This window comes from Panthera tigris, chromosome B4, assembly GCF_018350195.1.
Source record: "Panthera tigris isolate Pti1 chromosome B4, P.tigris_Pti1_mat1.1, whole genome shotgun sequence".
NCBI lineage: Eukaryota > Metazoa > Chordata > Mammalia > Carnivora > Felidae > Panthera > Panthera tigris.
In genome coordinates, this window is record NC_056666.1 from 10,787,676 (window position 1) to 10,809,482 (window position 21,807).

Sequence of the window (21,807 nt, forward strand, 5' to 3'; positions counted from 1 at the left end):
GTCAATGCCGGTCTGCTGAGCCGGCCGCGGGAGCACCCGCTGCTTTGACTGTGGGATGGCCTCCTCCCGACTCTGCTGCCATTCCTAACTACTCTTGGAAAGTCACGTGAGGTCTTGACTGTTGCAAGTTGGGAAGGGAGTGATGGGCTTGTCCTCGGTGCATTTGGTTTTTAAGGTTGTTTTCGGGACTGGCCGCTTTCTGGTCTGTGGTCCGCATGGAATTCTGGAGAGCCGCCCGCACGAACGGAGGGAACGACAGGCTGGAAGGCGCCGCCTTCACCTGGCTTCTGACCTGGGTCCCCACTGACACGCGCTTCTCAGGCACAGACAGACCAGACACCGTCCCGGCCCTTTCGGGTGACTCACTGGGCGTCTTCGGCTGGGTCTTAGCGGCAGCCCTTAATCAGCAGGACCTGGTTCTCAGCTCCATGTTCAATCAGGGCTTCAAACCCACTTTGGAGCGATGACGTTGTTCCCGGTCAACCAACACATGGTCTCCGGAGCGACCCACAGGCCTCGCCTTCCTGCTGCCTCCGACATGGAGCATTGCATTCCCCAAACTGGACAGCGCTGCGATCTAGTCCATCCCCTAAAGAGTTAGGGAAATCGAGGCCTGGCACCACTTGCCCCCGACTGCCAGTCCAGTGTGTATTCCACTTGTACCCGTAGGCAGGAGTCCTCAAAGCCAGCCTTGTGACCCCTCCTCCTTTATCAAAGTTCCATCCCTCACCGATACAATCCAGTGTCCTGATTTCCAAAACCTTCTAAATCGGTGGCTGTAAGCTGGGAGCGGTATTGGCTCCAGGGGACATTTGCTGGTGCCTGGAGACATGTTTGATTGTCACAGTTGTTGGGGTGGGACCTGTAACTACCGCACCTAGCAGACAGAGAGCGGGGATGCTCTAAACATCCCACCGTGCGTAGGACAGCCCCACATAACAACATGTTATCTGGCCCCAAATATACAATGGCACCAAGGTTGAAAAACCTAGTCAGTAGCATGATCTAAATGCTAACGACTCCCAAATTTATATCTCAAGCTCGTCCAATTATCTATTACTGCACCGTGAACCACCCATAACTTAGTGGCTCAAAGCAACAACAGTAATTTGTCGAGCTCATGAATCTGCAATCTGGACAGGGCTCAGTGAGGAAGCTTATCTCTGCTCTGCAATGTGTGTGGCCTCAGCTGGGACGAACTGACTCCAGGGGAGAGTGACAGCTGGGGGCGGTCATCCAATTGGCTGTTAGGCTGCCTTGCCGCAGGGGCCCCAGCCGGGCAGGTCACTGGAACACTTCGCATGGCCTCTCGTATGTCCTAGACTTTCCCACGCCATGGCAGGCCGGCTCCAAGACTCAGCAGCCCGAGCAAAAAAGCCAGGTGGGAGCTGGGTCACCTCTGTCCAAACCTCTAAAAGAATTGGAACATCATTTCTGCTGTGCCGTCTGCCTTCATCCATCCATCCCTCAAATCACTCATCAGCAAATATTTAGTAAGCTGCCTACTAGATGCAAAGTGCCCTTTCTGGTGCTGGCAGTACAGAAATAAACAGAGCAGCTAAAAACAAAACAAAACAAAAAAAAAACCTCAGGGGCACTTGGGTGGCTCAGTCTGTTGGGCGTCCGGCTCAGGTCATGATCTCACTCACAGTTTGTGAGTTTGAGCCCCACGGTCGGGCTCTGTGCTGACAGCTCGGAGCCTGGAGCTGTTTCAGATTCTGTGTCTCCCTCTCTCTCTCTGCCCCTCCCCTGCTCACGCTCTCTCTCTCAAAAATAAACAAACATTAAAAACAAAAAACAAAAAACTCTCACCTGGTGGAGTTTCCACGCTAGGAAAGGGGATAATACAATAAACAAAACAAATGTGTCAAATGTATAGTGTGTTAGATAGCAGAAGTACAAAGGATAAAAATACAGCCGGAAAGGGGGTTGGTGCTGGGGTCTGATTTGCAGTTTCGACAGCATGGTCATGGGGGGCCTGCTGGACGAGATGTCATGTGAGCAGAGGCCCGAAGGGGACGAGGGCACCAGTCGTAAGGATATGTGAGGACAGAGCACTGCAGGCCAAGGGAACCGCACCCTGAGGTGACAGCACGCCTGGCAGGTTCAAGAAATAGCAGGGCCTTGGGGGAGTGAGAGGGGGAGGGACAGAAAAGGCACCTCCCTGCCTGCGTAAAACCCTCTTTTAAATGGTCAATTTGAATTTCAAGAGGCCAGGCTTTGTCAGGCACAATAGCAGCAGGCCGCAGAAGGGAGGAAGCCACAGAGAGTAAGGAGCTTAGGTCCCTTTTTCCGGGAAGGGGGGGGGGGGGGTGGGCGGCGGCTCCAGGGAGGAAGGGGCGTCTTGCCAGTGCAGGGGCCTCACCTATTGGTAAAAGCCGCCTCACACAAGACTCTTGCACCCCTGCCCTGGAAGGTGTCCCCTTTCCATCCCTCCTGCTGTGGTTTTGGGAGGCTGCTCTTTCAATCAGACCGAGGTGAAGGATCCCTGAACATCTTTCTCCTTCTGGAAAGCAGCCACCACGTTGGTCTGTGGGAAGCCTGGGCCTCACCGGTTCAGTAGTGTCACCTTCCTCGCATCAGATGTGGCCGCTGCCCCATGCCTGGCCCTTGAAGGAGGCAGAGGGAAGCTCCTGGCTCGCCAGGGGCTGGGAGATCCAATCTAGGGAAGGAGCAAGAGAACACGGAGAGTCCCCCCCTTTCCCGGGCACCTGTATTCTCCTTGCTCCCGGAAAGATGCTGGGTGACCTGGCAGACGTCAGGTCTATGGACCACGTGTGATTTGAGGAAGCAGAAAACGGGGCTGAGGTTGTAGGGAAGTAGGGTGGGACGGAGAGGGTCACAAGCAGCGTGCCTTAATAACGCACACGTCTCCTCCCTCAGGTTGCCTTAGAAATGCTTTTTACTGGGGAGCCCATTTCCGCTCAGGAGGCCTTGCTGCACGGGCTGCTCAGCAAAGTAGTGCCAGAAGAGCAGCTGGAGGAAGAGACCATGAGAATCGCAAAGAAGATTGCCTCCTTGAGCCGTCCTGTGGTGTCTTTGGGCAAGGCCACCTTCTACAAGCAGCTGCCCCAGGACCTTAGAACAGCCTACTACCTCACCTCCCAGACCATGGTGGACAACGTGGCCCTGAGGGATGGGCAGGAGGGGATCAAGGCCTTCATCCAGAAGAGAAAACCCATCTGGTCACAGTAAGTGAAACGGAGGGGGAGTCCTGCACCCCCCACCCCCCACCTTCTGAGGCCCAGACACCGCTGCTGCCTGGTGACCGTAGAAGAGACAGCCCGCTGTATCTTATAATGGTTTTGTCGCTTGTGGTCTGTGTGAAAAGCCGTGATTCCGCGGGGGAAGGGATGCGGTGGGGAATCGAATGGAGCGGAGGTTGGGACCTGTGCCGGCCGGCTCTGGCGGAAAGCTCGTACTTGACGTACTCCTTCACAGGGACCACAGGTGAGGGGTCACCGGATGCGGGGGAAGGCGAGGACACGCGAGGCGTGAAAGAAGGATGCCAACCTAATTCCGCTTCCAGAAGCGTCCCCTGAGGCGAGGCCCTTCTGTCCGCCCGAGAGCAGCGAGACATTTCAAATCTCCCCAAGATTCTCCACGCTGAAAACCTTCTTGATTCCACTGAGAAATAATCACGCCTATGGCTTTGAACTAATCTTCTATGATTTAGAAAGATTACATATTTAGAGAGACTGGTAATTTTATCTTCCCAACCAGACTGTAAGCCGTCTGAGAAAAGAAAGAAAAAAAAAATCCCTGACCTCTTTCTTTGGGTGCCCACACTCGTGGGCGTACGTCAGAGGCCTGGTGTTCCTGGAGCGCGCGTCCTGGCTATCCAACACCCTGAAACCAGGGTCCTGCGCTAGAGCTGGGGATAAAGACCCCGGGGAGACACGGGAGGGACACGGAGCACATGGCCTGCCCACCAGACAACACCCGCTCTGGACACGTTTCCAAACCCTGCCCAGCCTCTGGTAGGCAATAAAACCAGCCCCAGGCGTTCGAGCCCCCCAGCTGAGCATTCGAATTAGGACCTAAACGAATTTCTTTTCTGGCTTCTGGTCCAACACCGCCTAAGAAACGCTCTAAGTCTCTTGTCCTCAAGCTTTTACCAAGGATCTTATCTTTTTTAAAAAGCCAACTTATCTTCCCTAGGAGTGGAAGGTGGCCATAAATGCGGTCGGTGCTGTGACAGAAATAGAGAACCATGTGGCTCAAACCCGAGGCTCTCATTCAGGCTCGAGTGTGTTGGGAAGGATGCCCCCTCATGCTTTCACAGATTCCTACTGAGATTGACATTTTTGTTTTTGCTTTGCCTGAGTTTAGAAAGGTTAAAAAAAAAAAAAAGCGTTTTCTTAGAAAGGAGGAACTCGTTAGTAAGATGGTCCTCATGAGCAGAGGTCCCCGCGTCCTGGCCGCCTGGGAGGTGCTAAGTGCCATCCGCACACTCGTGTTCCGTCTTCGTTCGGAACCCAGTAGAGCAGGTGCTAGTTATTCCCGTCCCACAGATGTGTTGTCAAGGCCCGCTTCGTGCCAGGTCAGACAGTGGACACGGGGTAGGGTGAGGGTTCCAGACTCTGCCTGCCTGAAGCAACACCGGAGGCCCTTTCCCTCTGGCCGCGCCACCTCCTGCGGAGCGTCCGGGCTGGTGTGAGGCCGGCCAGGGAGAGGACTTCCCTGCCCCACGGTGGCTTTCCGAAGCAAGGGAACGGGCCACACACTCCCTGCTATGCAACTTGCCCGTGCACAACAGACATCAGCTGCGAATTTTGGCAGACCCCTGACGGAGTTTTCCCTACGAAGCTAATACAGAGCTGGCTGAAGTTCTGGACTAGATTGTGAAGGACCGGGCTGTCACCGTCTGCTCAGAAACAGGGCTGTCGCCGGGGCCCCTCCGCTACCTTCCTGCCCAGGTGGCCTGCCGTGGAAGTCATTATTTCACAGTTACTGGATCACACAGTGTAGGGGACAGGGTGTGAGAAAGGTTCCGGGCCTCAGAGAAAGTGACAAGGCCTCCCCTCACACACCCGTCTGGCCAATGCAAATACAAAGTTAAGTTTCCAGGGTCTGTATGAACTTGCACCATCCTCCAAAACTGTGAGATCCCCGGGGCTCTCGGCTGGCTTCCCAGTGCACTCAGGGACCAGCTATAGATCTTAACACTCGCCTGTGGAGAAAATAACCCAGAAGGAAGATCTGCCCCCACCCTCTGAAGTCATAGAATTCATCCCCAGGAAAATCTAAATCCGGGGTTAGTTTGCATCTCTGCTTCCCTCCACTGGGACGCTGAATGAGATTGTTCTGATAGCCACACACGATGTTCGCTTTTGGAAAGCCTAGTGGGTGTCGTCTTTCCCTCTGTACCGCGCACTTCTCGGGGAGCCCTGCTGGGCTCAGCCCAGCCAACCGCGTCCCTACAGTTCAGGCACGGGAACCGGTATCCACTCCAGCTCGGGGTGAGCGAGCACTCCAGAGGCCGGCTTGAGCCCCAGAGAATACAAGCACAGGAGGGACACCGTTTGCTCTACTGCAGTGAACTCGGGGTAGCTGCCGTTCGGGAACCAGTGCTGATTTCATGAGCCTCAATTCCTCAGTTCCTGCGAGCAGCCCAGTGAGGCAGTTCTTACCAGCCCCCTGGTGTGCAGGAGGCTCTGGGAAGTTCTGGCATTTGCCAAAGTCAGGCCCGTGTGTGGCTTTGGGTCCGTGGGCTTCTGAAGGCCGTGCGCCTGACCACCGCACTGTGTTCCTCCCGACATCCTGGAAAGGTTCCTGTTCCAGCCCGCACACACTGACCACCAGTCGGAAATGCCACAGCCAAGGCAACGCAGTTTCGCTTCCAGGAGGAGATACGGGAAAAGCAGGGATCTGAACGCAAACAGCATCCTGGCCCCAGGTCTGCCACGGAACTAGCCGTGTGGCAGGTGCAGGTGACAAAACTGCTTTCGCCGCTCAAGAGGGCGTGTCTGTAACAATGACACCATCGGACACTCTTGTCCTCTTCCTTGTGACATTCCGGATTCTACAATGCCGGGATTTGGGAACTCGCTACGAAATTTGAAACAGGCCGCTTTTGCTCAAAGAAAATGCTCTTTTTCAAATGGAGAAGATGGGCATTTTACCTGGAGGAGTAGTACACACTGGAAACACCTGAGCACATCTGAGACCAACAACTCCATTACAGATATTCAGAGCTGTGGGGGCCACATCCAAACCTTCTAAAGATGTGGTCAACTAGGAAGACCCGCCCTGAGGCACATCTCCCCAAAATTGGCTCTTACCCTGAATTTTGTCTGGGTGCCTTATTCAGCCAGCCCCGCCCTCCACTTTCTTCTCCTTCTGAAAACCCATGGCACTAAGAGTCGCGTTTCCAAAGTGTGGCCTGTGGATGACCTGGGTCTTCAAATGCAGATTCCCGGGCTCCTCATCAGAGCTACTGAATCACAAATGCAGACTCCCGGGGCCCAAAAATATGTATTAAAAGAAAAAAAAAGGGGGTTTCCAAGTGATTCTGCTGCGCAGTAAAATGTATGAGCTGACTGCACGCAGGTGGAGGTGACCCATCTGTCTCCAGCTGTATCTGTATTTTAACGGTCAAAGCAGTGCAGGTGCTGTGGTGAAGTTCCGGGCAGTCACCGCTGGCTCCGAGAGGGATGTCAACAGCCTCTTCCAGGAGCCTCTCGAAACCATCCAGGCAGGCAGGTTTTTGGGCCTTTGTAGGCCCTCGGTGCTCATGCCTTTGGGAGCCCCACCCCATATCACATTAAACATCAGAAATAGGGGCGCCTGGGTGGCTCAGTTACGCATCTGAACTACGGCTCAGGTCGTGATCTCACGGTTCATGAATTCGAGCCCCGCATTGGGCTCTCTGCTGTCAGCTCAGAGCCTGCTTCGGATCCTCTGTGTCCCTCTCTCTCCACCCCTCCCCTGCTCACGTGCTTGTTCTCAAAAATAAAATAAACATTAAAAAAAAATCTGAAATATATCCATATTCCACACTAAATATAATGCTTCTATTTAGGGAAAGGAGCTAAACGATTTGCTTTATAAATTATTTTTAAATATTTGACTAACGATGATTATTTCTTGGCAGTCATCAAGATTCTGGAAGTTAAACATTCTTGAAGTTGACGTGTTACAGCTAATAAAATATTAAATTTCGATCTTGCAAGGGTTTCTCTTTTATATTTTGGAGCCCCAAGTTTATTGTTCAGGTCCCAAAGAGAGGCCCATGGAAAGCTGGCAGGCTACCTATTCTGTGCCTACAGGGTCTCCTGGATGAGCTGGCCCAGCCCCCTCTGGTTCCCTGGTGTAGGAGAGGTGGCCCTTCCATACGGAAAGGGGGAGCGAGGGAAGGAAGGTGTGGGCTGGCAAATCCAGCGTTATGAGGTTTATACTCCCCGTGTGGCAGTCTTCTGACATCCTTAGTGATTTACAGTCCCTTCGGGTCTCCCTGTCACGACCAGGGATGTTTAAGCACAGACTCTAAAACCAATTTGCACATTTTTTTTTTCACATTTAAGACCGCTTTCTTCTTTATGTTGTTTGTTTTCAATATTCACCTAACCAAAACATGATAATTGCCAGTTTTAGAAACTTCTAGAAATTCAGAAAAAGAAAAAAAATGTATCAGCCTGAGGGGAATGCGATCTAGAGCCCGTCAACACTTAAATTTACGTAGTGATTGCTCTGCACCAGGCACCATCTTAAGCATTTTGCAGATGTTAGCACATGAATCCTCACAAAAATCTCTAGGAAGTAGGCCTTATGAATGCCGTTGGACAGACAAGAAACCAAAATACGAAGTTATTAAGTGACTTGCCCACTATCACCCAGCTAGGAAGGGGCAGGTTCTGGTCAAAACTTTCACTTTGTAAAACTGATTAAGGAAATGTGGTCTGAGAATTTCAAAGACCTCTCTGCATCATGTGTCCCGTACAGGGCACCTGGGTTGTGAAACGCAGCGGGTCCAGTTGTGGGGCCACGGGCTTGTGACTGCCACACCATGCGACTCTCCTGCCCCCTCTTTTACTGCCCCCACTACACTGCATCACTCAGCAGATAACTTCTGTGGGGTGGGAACCACGTTAAATTATTTCTTTTTTTTTTTTAATGTTTATTTTTGAGAGCTCGAGTGCATGAGTGGGGGAGGGGCAGAGAGAGAGGGAGCCACAATCCAAGGCAGGCTCCAGGCTCTGAGCTGTCAGCACAGAGCCCCATGTGGGGCTCGAACCCACAAATTGTGAGATCGTGACCTGAGCTGAAGCTGGACACTTAACCGATTGAGCCACCCAGGCACCCCTAAATTATTTCTTGTTAATTCCTAGTCGAGTGTCCCACCCTCTCCAACCCCCCCACCTCCCTACTCCCCCCCCCCCCCCCCCCCCCCCCCCCCGCCCCGCAAAGGTGTGCATTCCTGCAGGAGCACAGTTAGTCTTTACTGGGCATTTGGATCCTCAGAGGCTAGGCACTGCTCAGCACAGAGCAGGCCTTCGGGAAGATCCGCTAGGTCCAGTTAAATGTTACCAGGGGTACAGTTCCCCCGCACAGGCTACATGATACAGACGGGCTTTTAAAAAATCCTCAGTTCACATTTTCTCCATCAGTTTTGGGAAGTGAAATAACTGAGCAGAACACGAACTAAATCACTGTTTTCTTTGTAGATCTGGCAAAGCCGGTGAGCATCTCTGTGTAAATGTAGGTCGGTACTCGGGCGTCGTGTTGCTCTGCTTCGATGCAGTCAGTCCCAGGGGTTCTGTAAAGCCTGTTTTCTTTCTTTAAAGGCATTGCTGAAGCATGTTTTAGTCTCCAAATGCTAACACTTCTGGTGATAAAACATTCCAGAGAGGCATATACCATATGTGGTTGGTTGGCAAGGGGTGAAGATATCTAATAGATGGGCACTTGATAGAATCTATCAGATTGGTTAATATGCTGATTTGAACCTTAAGCCAAAATTGTCTCATTTGTTACTGTCGTCGAAGTTTTTACTGTGATCATTTGATAATTATCCTTTAAGATAGCCAGTCTGTCCAGTTTTTACCAATGACGTTTCCAAAGGCCCCTCAGTTCCTGTATCAGCAACCCCTCCCCATTCCAATGGGGGTGGACAGGTGCCAGGCTCAACGGTTGTGCCCCTCCCCCTCCCCACACAAGGACCATCACACCCTTCCTCAGTGTGGGTGTGACCAGTCTCCCCAAGGTTACCACGTTCCCATGAAAACAGATTTAACTTCCTTTTAGTTGCATTGATTTTCTTTTTTTTCTGGATCTATTTCCAAAAGAAATAGGCAAGAGGTGATTTTTAAAACATCAATGCTTGTATTTATGAAGTGTCTACTTAATTGCAAAGCCCTATGCTAGGCACTATGGGATGGGTTTGTTTTGTTCTAAGCATAAGACAATTGCGACCCTCCGTGAACTTAGTCTAAATCATGAACATGTTAGCATTCAAGTACGAAACAGTTATCACGGTACAAGAATCAGAGAGCTGAGTTACCTCTGAGCTCACCCCTATCACTAGCTGTTCAACCTCTTTGAGTCTGAAGGTCTTGGTGGTTATGAGGGGTGACAGTAACACCCACCTCCTAACTGGTTAGGAGGGTTCAATTAATGTATGCGTAGCAATACTGTTGACCACTTACCCCATAACTCCATATCCCCCTGTCCCACCCCCATTACGCCTGCAGGTGCAGTGGGCAGTTTCCACAGGTAAGCGCTTCCCCCTGTCATGGACTGAATTCTGTTCCCACCAACTTCCTCCGTTGAAGGCCTGCTCCCCAACGCGACTGCATTTGGAGGAAGGGCCTCTGAAGAGTAAGGTTAAAGGAAGTCGCCAGGATGGAACCCTACTCCCATAAGACCAGTGTCCTTAGGAGAGGAGAGAGACATACAAGGGATGTGCACGCACAGAGGAAAAGCCATACGTAGATACAGCAAGAAGGCAGTCGCCCGCCAGCAGCAGATAGACACCTCCAGAGAAACCAAACCTGCCGACACCTGATTGTGGACTGTCAGCCCCCAGAACTGTAAGGAAATAAATCTCTTCCCCTAGGCCCCCCAGTCTGTGGTATTTTGTTGTAGCGGCCTGAGCTAAGACACACCCTCAGGCACTTCTCTCTGCCTCTTTGGGAGTGATTTTTGGCATTCCACCAGCTGGCTCGGCCTTCAGCAGGCCAACCAGGGACACCCCTGGAGCAGCAGGAGACAGGAGCCTATGGATAAATGCCACCACCCCCCCCCCCCCCCGGTTGACTGAGGAAACAACGCTGAGATATGGGTCTGTGTGTTCTCAAAAGGGCCCGGCAGGGCTGAACCCCATCATCCACAGCACCGACCCGTCAGTTCACGAAGACTTTACCAGCTCTCTCCTTCCCTGCCTTCCCTTTTCCCACACCCTCACTTGGGATCCTGCCATCACTTTCCAAATAAACAACCTTCACGTAAGTCCTTGATTCAGGGTCTGCCTTTGGGAGAATACTGAACTAAGTCAAGAGGCAGATTGACACTGGCCTCTCAGTGAGCGTCCCCTTCCCCTAACAAAAAAGTGAGACCAAGATTTAGCAACAGAACACATGTTACAATGAAGCAATGGGAGAGGCTGCTGAATGAGCCCCACTGGCAACGTCGATTATAGGAATCAAGAGGAGAATCCATTTTGATAGGATCATCTGCATAAAGCTTTGACTTTTCAAGCTGGAAGGGATCTCAGTTCTCAGTTACCTCACAAGTTGTGACATCACACACACGGTGTCTACATGACTGAAGAGGAACAGACCTACCCAGTACTGGTACCAAAAGCAGGATCCTCTGACCAAGAGTGGGATGGCCTCCCTATTGACGTCCCCTCGAAACGATGAGGGTAAGCCCCCATAAATGTTCCAAGTTCTCTGGAAGTTTCTTTAGCAATGTTCAGGAAAAAGGCAGAGCAGGTGTGTTGTCCCCAAAGTCCCCTCCAGAGGTCCCTCGAGAAAGAATTTATGAGCTGCTCCTCTCCAGTCCCTTCCTTGACATTTATTGGCTTTTTGATGAACATTAGAATAATTCTTTTGTCAACTGCTTCTCATTAAGGACCTGGTGATGTTCTTTCTGACCGTTATTTTACTCAATATCATGCCTGGTTACTGTGAGAAGAGGTTCCACTTAGAAACCATCCATCTTTGCAGCAGGAAAGAGCTCAGGTAGGCCCACCGAGATACCCCTCCTGCGCTAACAGCCGCCCCGGGGCACGTGCAGAGAACTTAGACAAATGTCCAGGCTTTAATGAATGGCTCACCCTCCAGCATCATGCTCCTCCATTTCCTTAAAGACATATTTCAGGTTTGATTCTGTTTCTTTTTAAAATAAATCATGGAAAGCTTGTGGGTGAAATAATCACCAGGACTTAGTCCTTAGGGGCGACACAGTCTCACCATGAATGACAAGTCTGCCTTGGAAAAGTCTGGAACTAGCAAGTGTTGAAAGCAGGCGTCCAGTTTCCTTGATGGACTGTTTACTTCTCCCCTCACATGCACCGTCTTAACATGATGATGGCATAGGGAAGCACTTGGAGACGTCTGAAGTTCCCACCACTCATGTCAACAATGTCGAGGTCCACATGCCCTCCTCCACCTTCCCTACCACCAGATATGTGAATCTAACCAGGAAGGGCACACTTTTTAAAAAGGTTTTTAATTATGAACAATCTCAAACACATGGAAAAGTTGAGAGAAAAGTGTCACACACTACCACGTACTCAGCTTTAACAATTATTACCCAGATTTCTAACAATTACCGGGGCACCCAGGTGGCTCAGTCGGTTAAACGTCCGACTTTGGCTCAGATCATGATCTCACAGTTTGTGGGTTTGAGCCCTGCAAGGGACTGTGTGCTGAGAACTCAGAGCCTGGAGCCTGCTTCAGATTCTGTGTCCCCCCCCTCTCTCTCTCTCAAAAATAAACATTAAAAATATCTTTATAACAATTATCGATGGATAACATATCCATGGCCAATCTTGTATGCTCTGTCCCATACTCACTACCCCCATCCGCAGACTATTTTGAAGTGAACCCCAGAGTGGCCTCATTCAAACAAAATACACTGCTATCATCCAGGAAATTCCAGGGGATTTAGGAGCTCTGTGTCAGGAACCAGGCTCTAACACCAAATATTAGAACAAAAGACGCTCCTAGTGCTGTTATCGGGAAATTACAAGGGTCTCGGGAGCTATGCGCCAGGAACAAGGGCTGAGACCAACATACGTGCTTTCTTTGATCTCACAACAACATACTTCATAGCTTCCCTCCTCTGTTTCATGCCTCTACCCCTCCTCCCAGGATCACTTTCCAAAGTAAATCACCTGCTTGCCAAGCTGGGGCTTGGGCAGTGCTTTCTACAGGAAGCCCAGGCTAAGATACCAACCTAGGAGAGGGGCCAAGGGAGATCTAAGAATGACAGCAAAGGGGAGTCCCAATGTGACGGCCGGGCAGGAGGCCTGGAGGGGAACCAGCCCCAACCGAAGGAGAACAGAAGCCTCTGGAGGGATGTGTCCAAGAGATTCATTGAAACTCATATGTCTGACATCGGACATCACGGACACGTGGAAGGCTGTCCTGAGAGGCCAGAGGGCATTGGAGCAGCGTGAATCTGTTTAGGTCATCACTGCTGACCAAAGGGCAGTGCAAAGGGTGCATTGATGTGCTCTTGGGGTAAGAGAAATTTAGTGCGACATGAAACTTTAGAAAATGGCCACCCCCTGTACCCTCAGGAAAGAATGAGAAATTCAGAAAAAGCTTTATGAACAACGGTGAGCCAGGGTGTTATTTATGCTGGAACAGAATATAAGGAGCAGAACTGGCTGGAGTCCACAAGTGTGGTCATTCCAGGACCTCTGCTGGAAGGGAGAATGAAAGCTACAAAGTCTGGTGGGTGCAAAGTGGAACCCGCGTCGTCCAGGACAAGGAGTAGAAAACTGGCGTCATCGGGCTTTGATCTGTAGTTGGGCCGACAGTATACACCCCTGTTAATTTCCCAGCTGTGGTGGATGTGGTGGTGTAAGATGTGAACATGGGAGGAAGCTGCTAGAAGGAGCCCCGCGCTATCTTTGAAACTCTCAGGTAAATCTGGAATTATTTTCAAAATAAAAAGTTCTCTCTTTTTTTTACAGTGATAACGCAGCTGCATTAGGGTTCTCTGAGAACCAGAACGAGTAGGACAGTTGGACAGAGATCTTTAGAAAGAGATGAATCATGAGGAACTGGCTCATGCCCTTGTGGCATCTGAGTGGGTCCCACCGTCTGCAGTGGGCAAACTGAAGAGCCGGCAGGCCTAGAGCTGGTGATGAAGTTCACGGGCGGAGAGCCACGTCCGAAGGCCTGAAGCAGGAGCTTCTCAGGGCAGGAGAAGACGGATTGTCCGGGTTCCTGCAGTCACGCAGGACGTGAGAGAACCTTCCCTGCCTCCTGCTTTTTGTTCCGCTCACGCCCTCAACTGATTGGATGAGTTCCGCCCATCTGGGGAGGGCAGTCCACTTTACTCAGTCTACCAATTCAAATGCCGAGGTCTTCCCGGAACCCTCACAGCCGCCCTCCAGAATTAATGTTTAACCAGCTACTTGGGCATCCTGTGGTCCAGCCGGGCGGACACATAAAATTAACCCTCACGGTATCTGTGTTTGTATATGTACAGCCCAGCCCTGGAAAGGTACACTCAAAACGGATAATGGTGTTTGCCTCTGGGGAGAACACCCGCGGGGAGGGGGACTGGGGTCAGGGTGAGAGAGACTCACTTTTGCACTGCATACCCTTTTGTACTGTTCACATGTGTTGCCGTTTTTAATTTTTTTTTTTAACGTTTATTTATTTTTAAGACAGGGAGAGACAGAGCATGAACAGGGGAGGGTCAGAGAGAGGAAGACACAGAATATGAAGCAGGCTCCAGGCTCTGAGCTGTCAGCACAGAGCCCGACTCAGGGCTAGAACTCACGGACCGCGAGATCATGACCTGAGCCGAAGTCGGCCGCCTAACCGACTGAGCCACCCAGGCGCCCCGTGTTGCCGTTTTTAAACACGTGTACATAGTACCACACTCAAAAAATTACAATAGTCACAGGCGCCCAGGATATGCTCTGTGGGAGGCAGACTGTGAGGGGAATGTCGTGTGCACCAGGTATTCAGGAAGAGCCTTCAGATGAACAGCTGTGGGAGACAAGCAGGAACAGGCAGAGGCAGAAGTCCAGGGGCAGCCGACCTCCCGGTAAGCTCCACAGCCAACACAGCCACCAGCGTTCTTCCCCCTGGGCCAAAATGGCAGGAACCATCACACCTGTCTCTGCTGGTCCCTGGGTGCAGGCTGTGGTGGGAAGGGCATGAACCGGGTCCAGGTGACTACTCATAGCCAAGGTACCCTCTGCAGGGTGGCGGCCAAAGGCAGAAGTTGGGACAGCACATCCTTCCCCAGAAACGGAATCTAGGTGACATGTCTGCACGTCCCCCACAGGAATAATATATGCTCATTATAACATGGAAACAGTTATGATGTAGTCAGAGGGGGAAAAAGGACACACATTTGTATCTATAGCATGTAACAATTAGGCAAAGCAAACAATAAAAATAATTCTGGGGGCACCTGGGTGGCTCGGTCGGTTGAGCATCTGACTCTTCATCTTAGCTCAGGTCACAATCTCACAGTTCATGGGATCAAGTCCCGCATCAGGCTCTGTACTAACAGCGTGGAACCTGCTTGGGATTCTCGCTCTCTCCCTCTTTCTCTCTCTCAAAATAAATAAATGAACTTTAAAAAAATAACTTTTTAAAAGGTCATTATGGGGCACCTGGGTGGCTCAGTTGGTTGAACCTCCGACTTCGGCTGAGGTCATGATCTCACGGTTCATGGGTTCAAGCCCCATGTTGGGCTCTGTGCTGACAGCTCACAGCCTGGAGCCTGCTTTGGATTCTCTGTCTCCCTCTCTCTCTGCCCCTCCCCCTCTCACACTCTCTCACTCTCAAAAATTTTTTAAATTTTTAAAAAAAAGAATAACAGGCATCAACTCGTTCTTGTCCTGCACACAAAGCAGCAGTTATAAACTTTTCCAGCAGAGGGCATTAGTGCTTTACCTCTGGACAGAAATCTCGGCTGCCTAACTTGCTTGGTTACTGTGAACGGAAAGTCACATTTGCTTCTTAGTCCTGAGAATAAATGGAACTTATTTAGCAGGTTATATGGTGAACTTAGTTAGATGTTAGTTCAGGCCAGGCAGTGGAGAGGAAGAAGTTCATAAATTATTTAAAAAATAATAATCCTGATACAATTGGCTGACCTCACAGTGTGCTATAAAAGATTGCTTGGGAGCTTTTATTCCCGGGCACCCCTTAGCAGAAGGGCTGTATATCAGGGTTTTTCAAGCCAGGCACTATGGATGCCCTGAGCCAGGTGATCCCTGTTTCGGGGCCCTCCTGTGCACGGAAGGACGTCTGGCAGCAGTCCAGCCTCCACGCACTGGACACCAGTGGCACCCTTCCCTGCAGTTACAACAGCAAAAATTGTCTCCAGACATTGCCAAATGTTCGGAGGAGGAGGAGGAATAAAGCCACGCCCAGTTGAGAACCACTGTCCTAATAATCATCGGTCAGTGCATCAATCCTGGGATAGACGGATGCAAATGAGGCCCGCTCGGCGCTTGGCGCCCTGCCCAGGGCTGCCCATGTGAAGAGGCAGCAGGGTGTCTGTGCGGAGTTTCAGGCACCTAAGTTGGGGCAGCTGCTTCTGCTCCAGACCCAACCCCACCTCCAAGCAGGACGCAGCACCTTCAGCTTTGCCCAAATAGATTGAACTCCCAGAAAACTTTACAGAAAAATGGAAAGATCACTGAAGACGTCCAAAGGAGAAGAGATGCCTCTTCACAGGATTCTCCCTTTGACATTTCTGCCCTTGACCTGTGGCCCCAAAATTTCTCGGTGGGGGGCATAGAGTCTGCCTTCAGCTTCCACTCACCCAGCACCCTTGCAAGACAAGGCAGTACCCTTCCAGCACATTCCATCCTAAGACACCTGAGTACCCCCAACCAAATCTCCTGCTAACAAGGAAGACTTCCCCCTTCTTGTGAAACCTGCATCCATCTCAGTTTATAGATGATGATACCATGTGATTGTCCCCAAATCTCACAGCCAGGAAGTGATGGGAGCAGGGCTCAGACCCCCATCACATGGCCCAAGCCCATCAGGGCATAGAGGAGCAGTGCCAAGGACCCACGACACTCTCACAGCTCACAAAAATGTTTTCATGTTCATTTCCTTTAAAATCAGAAAAAAAACATGACGCTGTAAAATAGGATTTCTAATTTTTCTTTGGAGAAAGGGTCCCATAAAGACAAATGTGCCTCGAGTCCCCTAAAGTCACCCTACACCCTCGATGTTGTGCTGGCGTTTTTAGTGAGGGTGTCACTGGCACACACCCACTGGATCTAGGCCCAGTCTTGGTCAAACATAAAGCGAAATCTCAATGCTAGGGCAAAAATGTAGAAGTATAGGTCTTTTCTATAATGGGGTCAATGGTATCCTTCTCAAATGTTCATTTATTCACTCAGCAAACATTTCCAATGGCCTGCTATAAATGAAAAAATAACGCATTTAAAAATATGAATAAAAAAAAAAAATTAAAAAAAAAAAAGGGGCGCCTGGGTGGCGCAGTCGGTTAAGCGTCCGACTTCAGCCAGGTCACGATCTCGCGGTCCGTGAGTTCGAGCCCCGCGTCAGGCTCTGAGCTGATGGCTCAGAGCCTGGAGCCTGTTTCCGATTCTGTGTCTCCCTCTCTCTCTGCCCCTCCCCCGTTCATGCTCTGTCTCTCTCTGTCCCCAAAATAAATAAAAAACGTTGGAAAAAAAAAAAAATTAAAAATATGAATAAACTTGGGTTCTACTCCTGAACCCAAGACTACTCTGTATATTAATTCACTTGAATTTAAATGTAAAAAATATGTATTAATAAACTTTTGGTTTAAAAAATACATGAATTCCAAGTTATAAAAAACAGAAAATTTTGGGGATGCCCGGGTGTCTCAGTGGGTTAAGCATCCAACTCTTGATTTCAACTCTAGTCATGATCTCATGGTTTGTGAGTGTGAGAAATAAGCCCACTGACCCAGTCAAAGGAGGGACACTGAGACTCAGAACACAGGAAAGCGAGGTTTTAGTCAATGATCTTGCAAGAACGGGTGTCTGACTCAGAGCAGTTACAGCAGACAATTTATCTCCCAGCATGCAAGTCCCTCCTCTGCTTCCTCATTGGCTCCTAACACGTAAACCCCTCCCCTGGTTCCTCATTGGCTCCTAGCACACAAGTTCCTCCCCTGGCTCATTGGCTGATACTACAGAGGTTACAGCCTTACCCGGAAGTTACCTATGCCCACATTAAGCCCAAATAGTAGTCTGATTGGAACAAATGTACCTTCCCTGAGGTGACGAAGAGACTTTCAGTTCTGTGGCCCAGGCTCATTGCAAAGCCTGTGAAAAATAAACCCATAAAATGGAAAGGGGAGAAGAACCAGGAAGGAAAGTGTCTAAGGGTTTGGGACTCCATGGTGGGGATGGGGTGGGGGTGGTTCCATACATATTTCCAGTAGGTTACAAACCAATGTTAATTAGACAGCACAGCTTTTATTTGGTATTTCTGAAAACGAATCATCTCACTTACTTCTCACAGTGAGTTCGGTTCAAGCCCCATGTCTGGGTTCACATGGACAGTGCAGAACCTGATTGGGATTCTCTGTCTCTCTGCCCCTCCCCTGCTATCTCTCTCAAAATAAGTAAACCTTAAAAAAAGAGAGAGAGAATTTAAGCTTATTTATTCTGAGACAAAGCTAGCAAGTGCAAGCAGGGAGGGGCAGAGAGAGAGGGAAAGAGAAAGAATCCCAAGCAGGCTCTGCACTGGCAGCGCAGAGCCCAACATGGGGCTCAAACTCACGAACCAAGAGATCATGACCTGAGCCGAAGCGGACGTTCAACCAACTAAGTCACCCAGGTGCCCCGAGAATTTTTGTTTTTATTCTACCCTAAATCCTTGAGTTACCACAATCTTATTATCTACTTTTCCAACACTGGGTCCAGGGTGGGGAAGTGGGGGTGGTGAGGTCATGTTCCACTCATTTTACTGCACCCTCTCTGTGCCAACTAGAGGTAAGGTGATATCTTAGTCTGTTTGGGCTGCCAGAACACAGCATCACGGGTAGCTTAAACAACAGAAATTTAGTTTCTCACCGTTCTGGAGGCTGGAAGTCCAATTTCAAGGTGCCAGCATGATCGGATTCTAGTGACAGCATTCTTCCTGACTTACAGGTAGCTGCCTTCTCAGGGTGTCCTCGGAGGACAGAAAGAGAGAGAGAGAGAGAGATATCTCGGCCTCTTCCTCTTCCTCTTCCTGTAAGGAAACCAGTTGTAACAGATTAGGGTTTCACCCTTATGAATTCATTGACTCTCAATCACCTCCTACAAGTCCCTTAAACCTCCAATATAGTCACACGAGGGGGCTGAGGTTTCAACATTTACATTTGGGAGTGAGTTTAGTCCATAGCAGGTGGGTTGGTCAAACAATTTAAAGCTGGTGTATTTTTAGTATTTTAATTGCAAGGCTGTTCTCAACAATCAAGGAGGAAATGTGTCGTTCTTTGAGCCTACTTTTTATTAATTTTGGGGGTGGGGAAGAGAGTTTGAGCAGGGGAGGGGCAGAGAAAGAGGGAGAGAGAATCCTAAGCAGACTCCGCAGTCTCAGCACAGAGCCCAACTCAGGGCTCGATCCCATGAACCGTGAGATCATGGCCGGAATCAAAAATCAAGAGTCAGACACCAAACCAACTGAGCCACCCAGGTGCCCCATCTTTTTAAAACCTCTCCTCTGCCCCTTTTGCTCCACATGGCGCAGAATATCAGGACAGCGTGTCTGATGGCCATCCCTTCTCTCATTGCTAGAGTTGTGAGAAACGGGAGTTATTTCTGTTTAGGGGAAGTGAGATGTTGGGCTTGGGTTTGGCTTCTCGGCTTGGGTCTGATTGGTTTGGTTTGCTTTCTTCTTCTCTCCTACTCGGAGAGCAAGAAGAGGGTGGTAGGATTCCCGCCCAGGAAAGGTGGCACATTTCTTGCCTCGGAAAGAAATTCTATCAGAACTGACTAGGCCACCTGGCAGTTAACATTTGTCAGTGTCTGGGTGTTTGCTGCAAAGCTGTTTTGCCCCACAGGTGACTAGAATTCTGAATAGTCCATTCCAATGGAGCTAAGAATAAGGGAATTAAGGTGTTTCTTTTTTTAATAGTGGGGCGCATCCAACTGCACTGCTAATTAGGTTTTGTTTGGTCTGATCTTAAGTTTACACTCTCTGAGCACATACCCCCTCTTGCCTATGTGCCCCTCCTACTACAATTAGCCTTTGTGGTTTCTCCACTGGCTCCATGTTTAACCTGAGACCCGTACCCCCCGTCCTCCAGCCACCAATCTAGAGCCACTGGGGCATGCCATCTACCATATTATTCTTAGCACCTACAACCCTGATTTCTTTTTCTTTCCTTCCTCCTCCCTCTCTTTCTTGTCTATTTTCTCACACTACCACATAAGCTGCATGAGGGCAGGGACCTTGTCCGTCTTGTTCATCCCCGTATCCCTCATCACAAGGACACGCCTGGCACAAAGGAGGTGCCTAACAATTATTTGTGGAGCGAACAAATGAATGAGTGAAAGTGAATGAATGAATGAATGAGCTCTCTCTGAGGAGAAGGCTTTTTATCAGCAGCTTCTGTCTTTGCATGGAGAGCTCTTCAAGGTCAATAAGAGGACTGCAAAAGGAATCAAGTCCAATGAGAAAGAATTTTTTTTTAGTTTATTTGAGAGAGAGAATGCCCACCCACACGCAAGCGGGGAAGAGACAGAGAGAGGTAGAGAGAAAGAGTTCCACGCTAATGGCTCAGAGGCTCGAACCCATGAACCCCCATTAACCATGAGATCATGACCTGAGCTGAACTCAAGAGTTGGACGCTTAACCGACTGAGCCACCCAGGTGCCCTAAGAATTCTTAACACAAGAAAGAGAATAAAGAAACAGAGAAACAAGGATTCCCTTTGACAAAAATCCAGAGATTTTCTCCAGTAATAGTTTCATCTGTTTGTGGCAAGGACTTTTATCATATTTGTACATTCACATACCTTGCACAACTGGGTGTGTAATTAAGTGTTGGGGCATACAGGCAGAATTTACAAATCCAGTAAGAGTGAAAGCAGGCTGCCGCTGAGTCCAGGGCTGGGGTTTGAATGGGCGGGGTCTCCCCAGGACAGGTGCAAGGCATGCGTCTGGTAAGAGTCATTGCAATGATCAATCAGGGGTTCGGGCTGAGCACGAAAGGCAGAAAGTCCAGATTGCAAGCTAATGTGTCACAAGAAATTGGAACAACCTGGGCCCCGGCATTTTCTGTGAGGTCAAAGACCAAACGCATTAAGCCTGAGAGCCAGACTGATAAAACCGCAGGGTGTGGTTGAAGGTCTCAAAGGTGGAGAAGGGTAGGAGATCACAGGACCCCGCAGGTGGGGCAGATGTGAAGGAGGCAGGGAGGTCGGGATCATGGGGACAGTGTACTGCCAGGCTGTCTTTACAGACACTGCAGGACCTTGGGAGTAGATGTGGACCTGGACTGTAAAGCAGGTCCCAAGGGAGAGGACAGCTGGGCAGGAGGAGGAGGAGAGTGTGACAGGACCAGGAAGCAGCAGCCTCAGGGGAGCACGAGCACACACACGAGAGGAGAGTCAGTCTGGCAGGGCCAAAAAGCCTATTTATTGAATTGAGGTCTTTGCAAAAGATAGCAATGAAGAGGAGAGTTCTAATTCTTGAATGAACCACTCCATATCCCGAAACCTCCTTATCACATACCAAAACTAGATGTTACAGAGAAAAGGGTTTTGCTTTTTCTTTAAAAATGACTAGGTAGGGGGCGCCTGGGTGCCTCAGTCGCTTAAGTGTCCGACTTGGACTCATGATCTCGCAGTTCAGGAGTTCAAGCCCCATATCGGGCTCTGTGCTGACAGCTCGGAGCCTGGAGCCTGCTTCAGATTCTGTGTCTCCCTCTCTCTCTTCCCCTCCCCCACTCACACTCTGTCTCTCAAAAATGAATAAATTAAAAAAAAAAAAAAGGACTAGGTAATGAATGCTCTAGAAGCAGCACTGAAGAAGATGGAGAAGACCAGTTCCCATCCCCAGACCCCAGGTGGGGAAGAGAAGGCACCCTCTTCTGAGAGGCCTGCCCAGGAAGCACCATCCTTGGGAAAGAATGGAATTTCCTGCCCACCAGGAAGGTGCTGAGAGGCCAAAACCAGAGTGGACATGTAGGGAGGGCTGCAGAGGGAGGTACGGAGCAGGCTGGAGGGGCGCCCGGGGGCTCAGTTGGTCAGAGGCTTCTCTGACTCCTGATTTCGGCTCAGGTCGTGATCTCACGGTTTGTGAGATGGATCCCCATGTCAGGTTCTGTGCAGACAGCACGGAACCTGCTTGGGTCTTTCTCCCTCTCTCTCTCCACGCCCCCCACCCCCAGCACTCTCTCTCTCAAAATAAATAAACATGAAAAATAAAAATAAAAACAGGCTGGAAAGTAGGGGCTGTGCAGTGTGTGTGTGTGTGTGTGTGTGTGTGTGTGTGTGTGTGTGTGTGTGAGTGAGAGAGAGAGAGAGAGAGACAGAGAGACAGAGAGACACAGACCCAGCCTGCGCCCTGCACAGAGCTGCATCCGCTCAGATGAAGGAGTGGCAAGTGCCAGGGCCCTGCCCACAAGCAGTCCACCTGTAACACCCAAATGCCCCCAC

At 50.1% G+C, this 21,807-nt stretch overlaps 1 protein-coding gene across 4 annotated transcripts in view; it reads left to right on the forward strand.

Annotated features, from left to right (window-relative positions):
• The window catches only part of ECHDC3 (enoyl-CoA hydratase domain containing 3), a 31,913-nt gene extending 18,054 nt beyond the window's left edge, over positions 1 to 13,859 (forward strand). Inside the window, exons 5-6 of one of the 4 annotated variants that reach the window (XM_042991030.1) lie at positions 2,884 to 3,191; positions 13,148 to 13,859. In XM_042991030.1, the coding sequence (XP_042846964.1) occupies positions 2,884 to 3,191; positions 13,148 to 13,193 (354 nt within the window). In that variant the 3' untranslated portion in view covers positions 13,194 to 13,859. Of the gene's footprint in view, positions 1 to 2,883; positions 3,192 to 3,441; positions 6,850 to 7,096; positions 7,167 to 9,692; positions 10,236 to 13,147 lie in introns of those variants that run through there. The other 3 variants (XM_042991029.1, XM_042991031.1, XM_042991032.1) reach the window with 3 other exon arrangements.
• Positions 13,860 to 21,807: the final 7,948 nt, after the last annotated feature.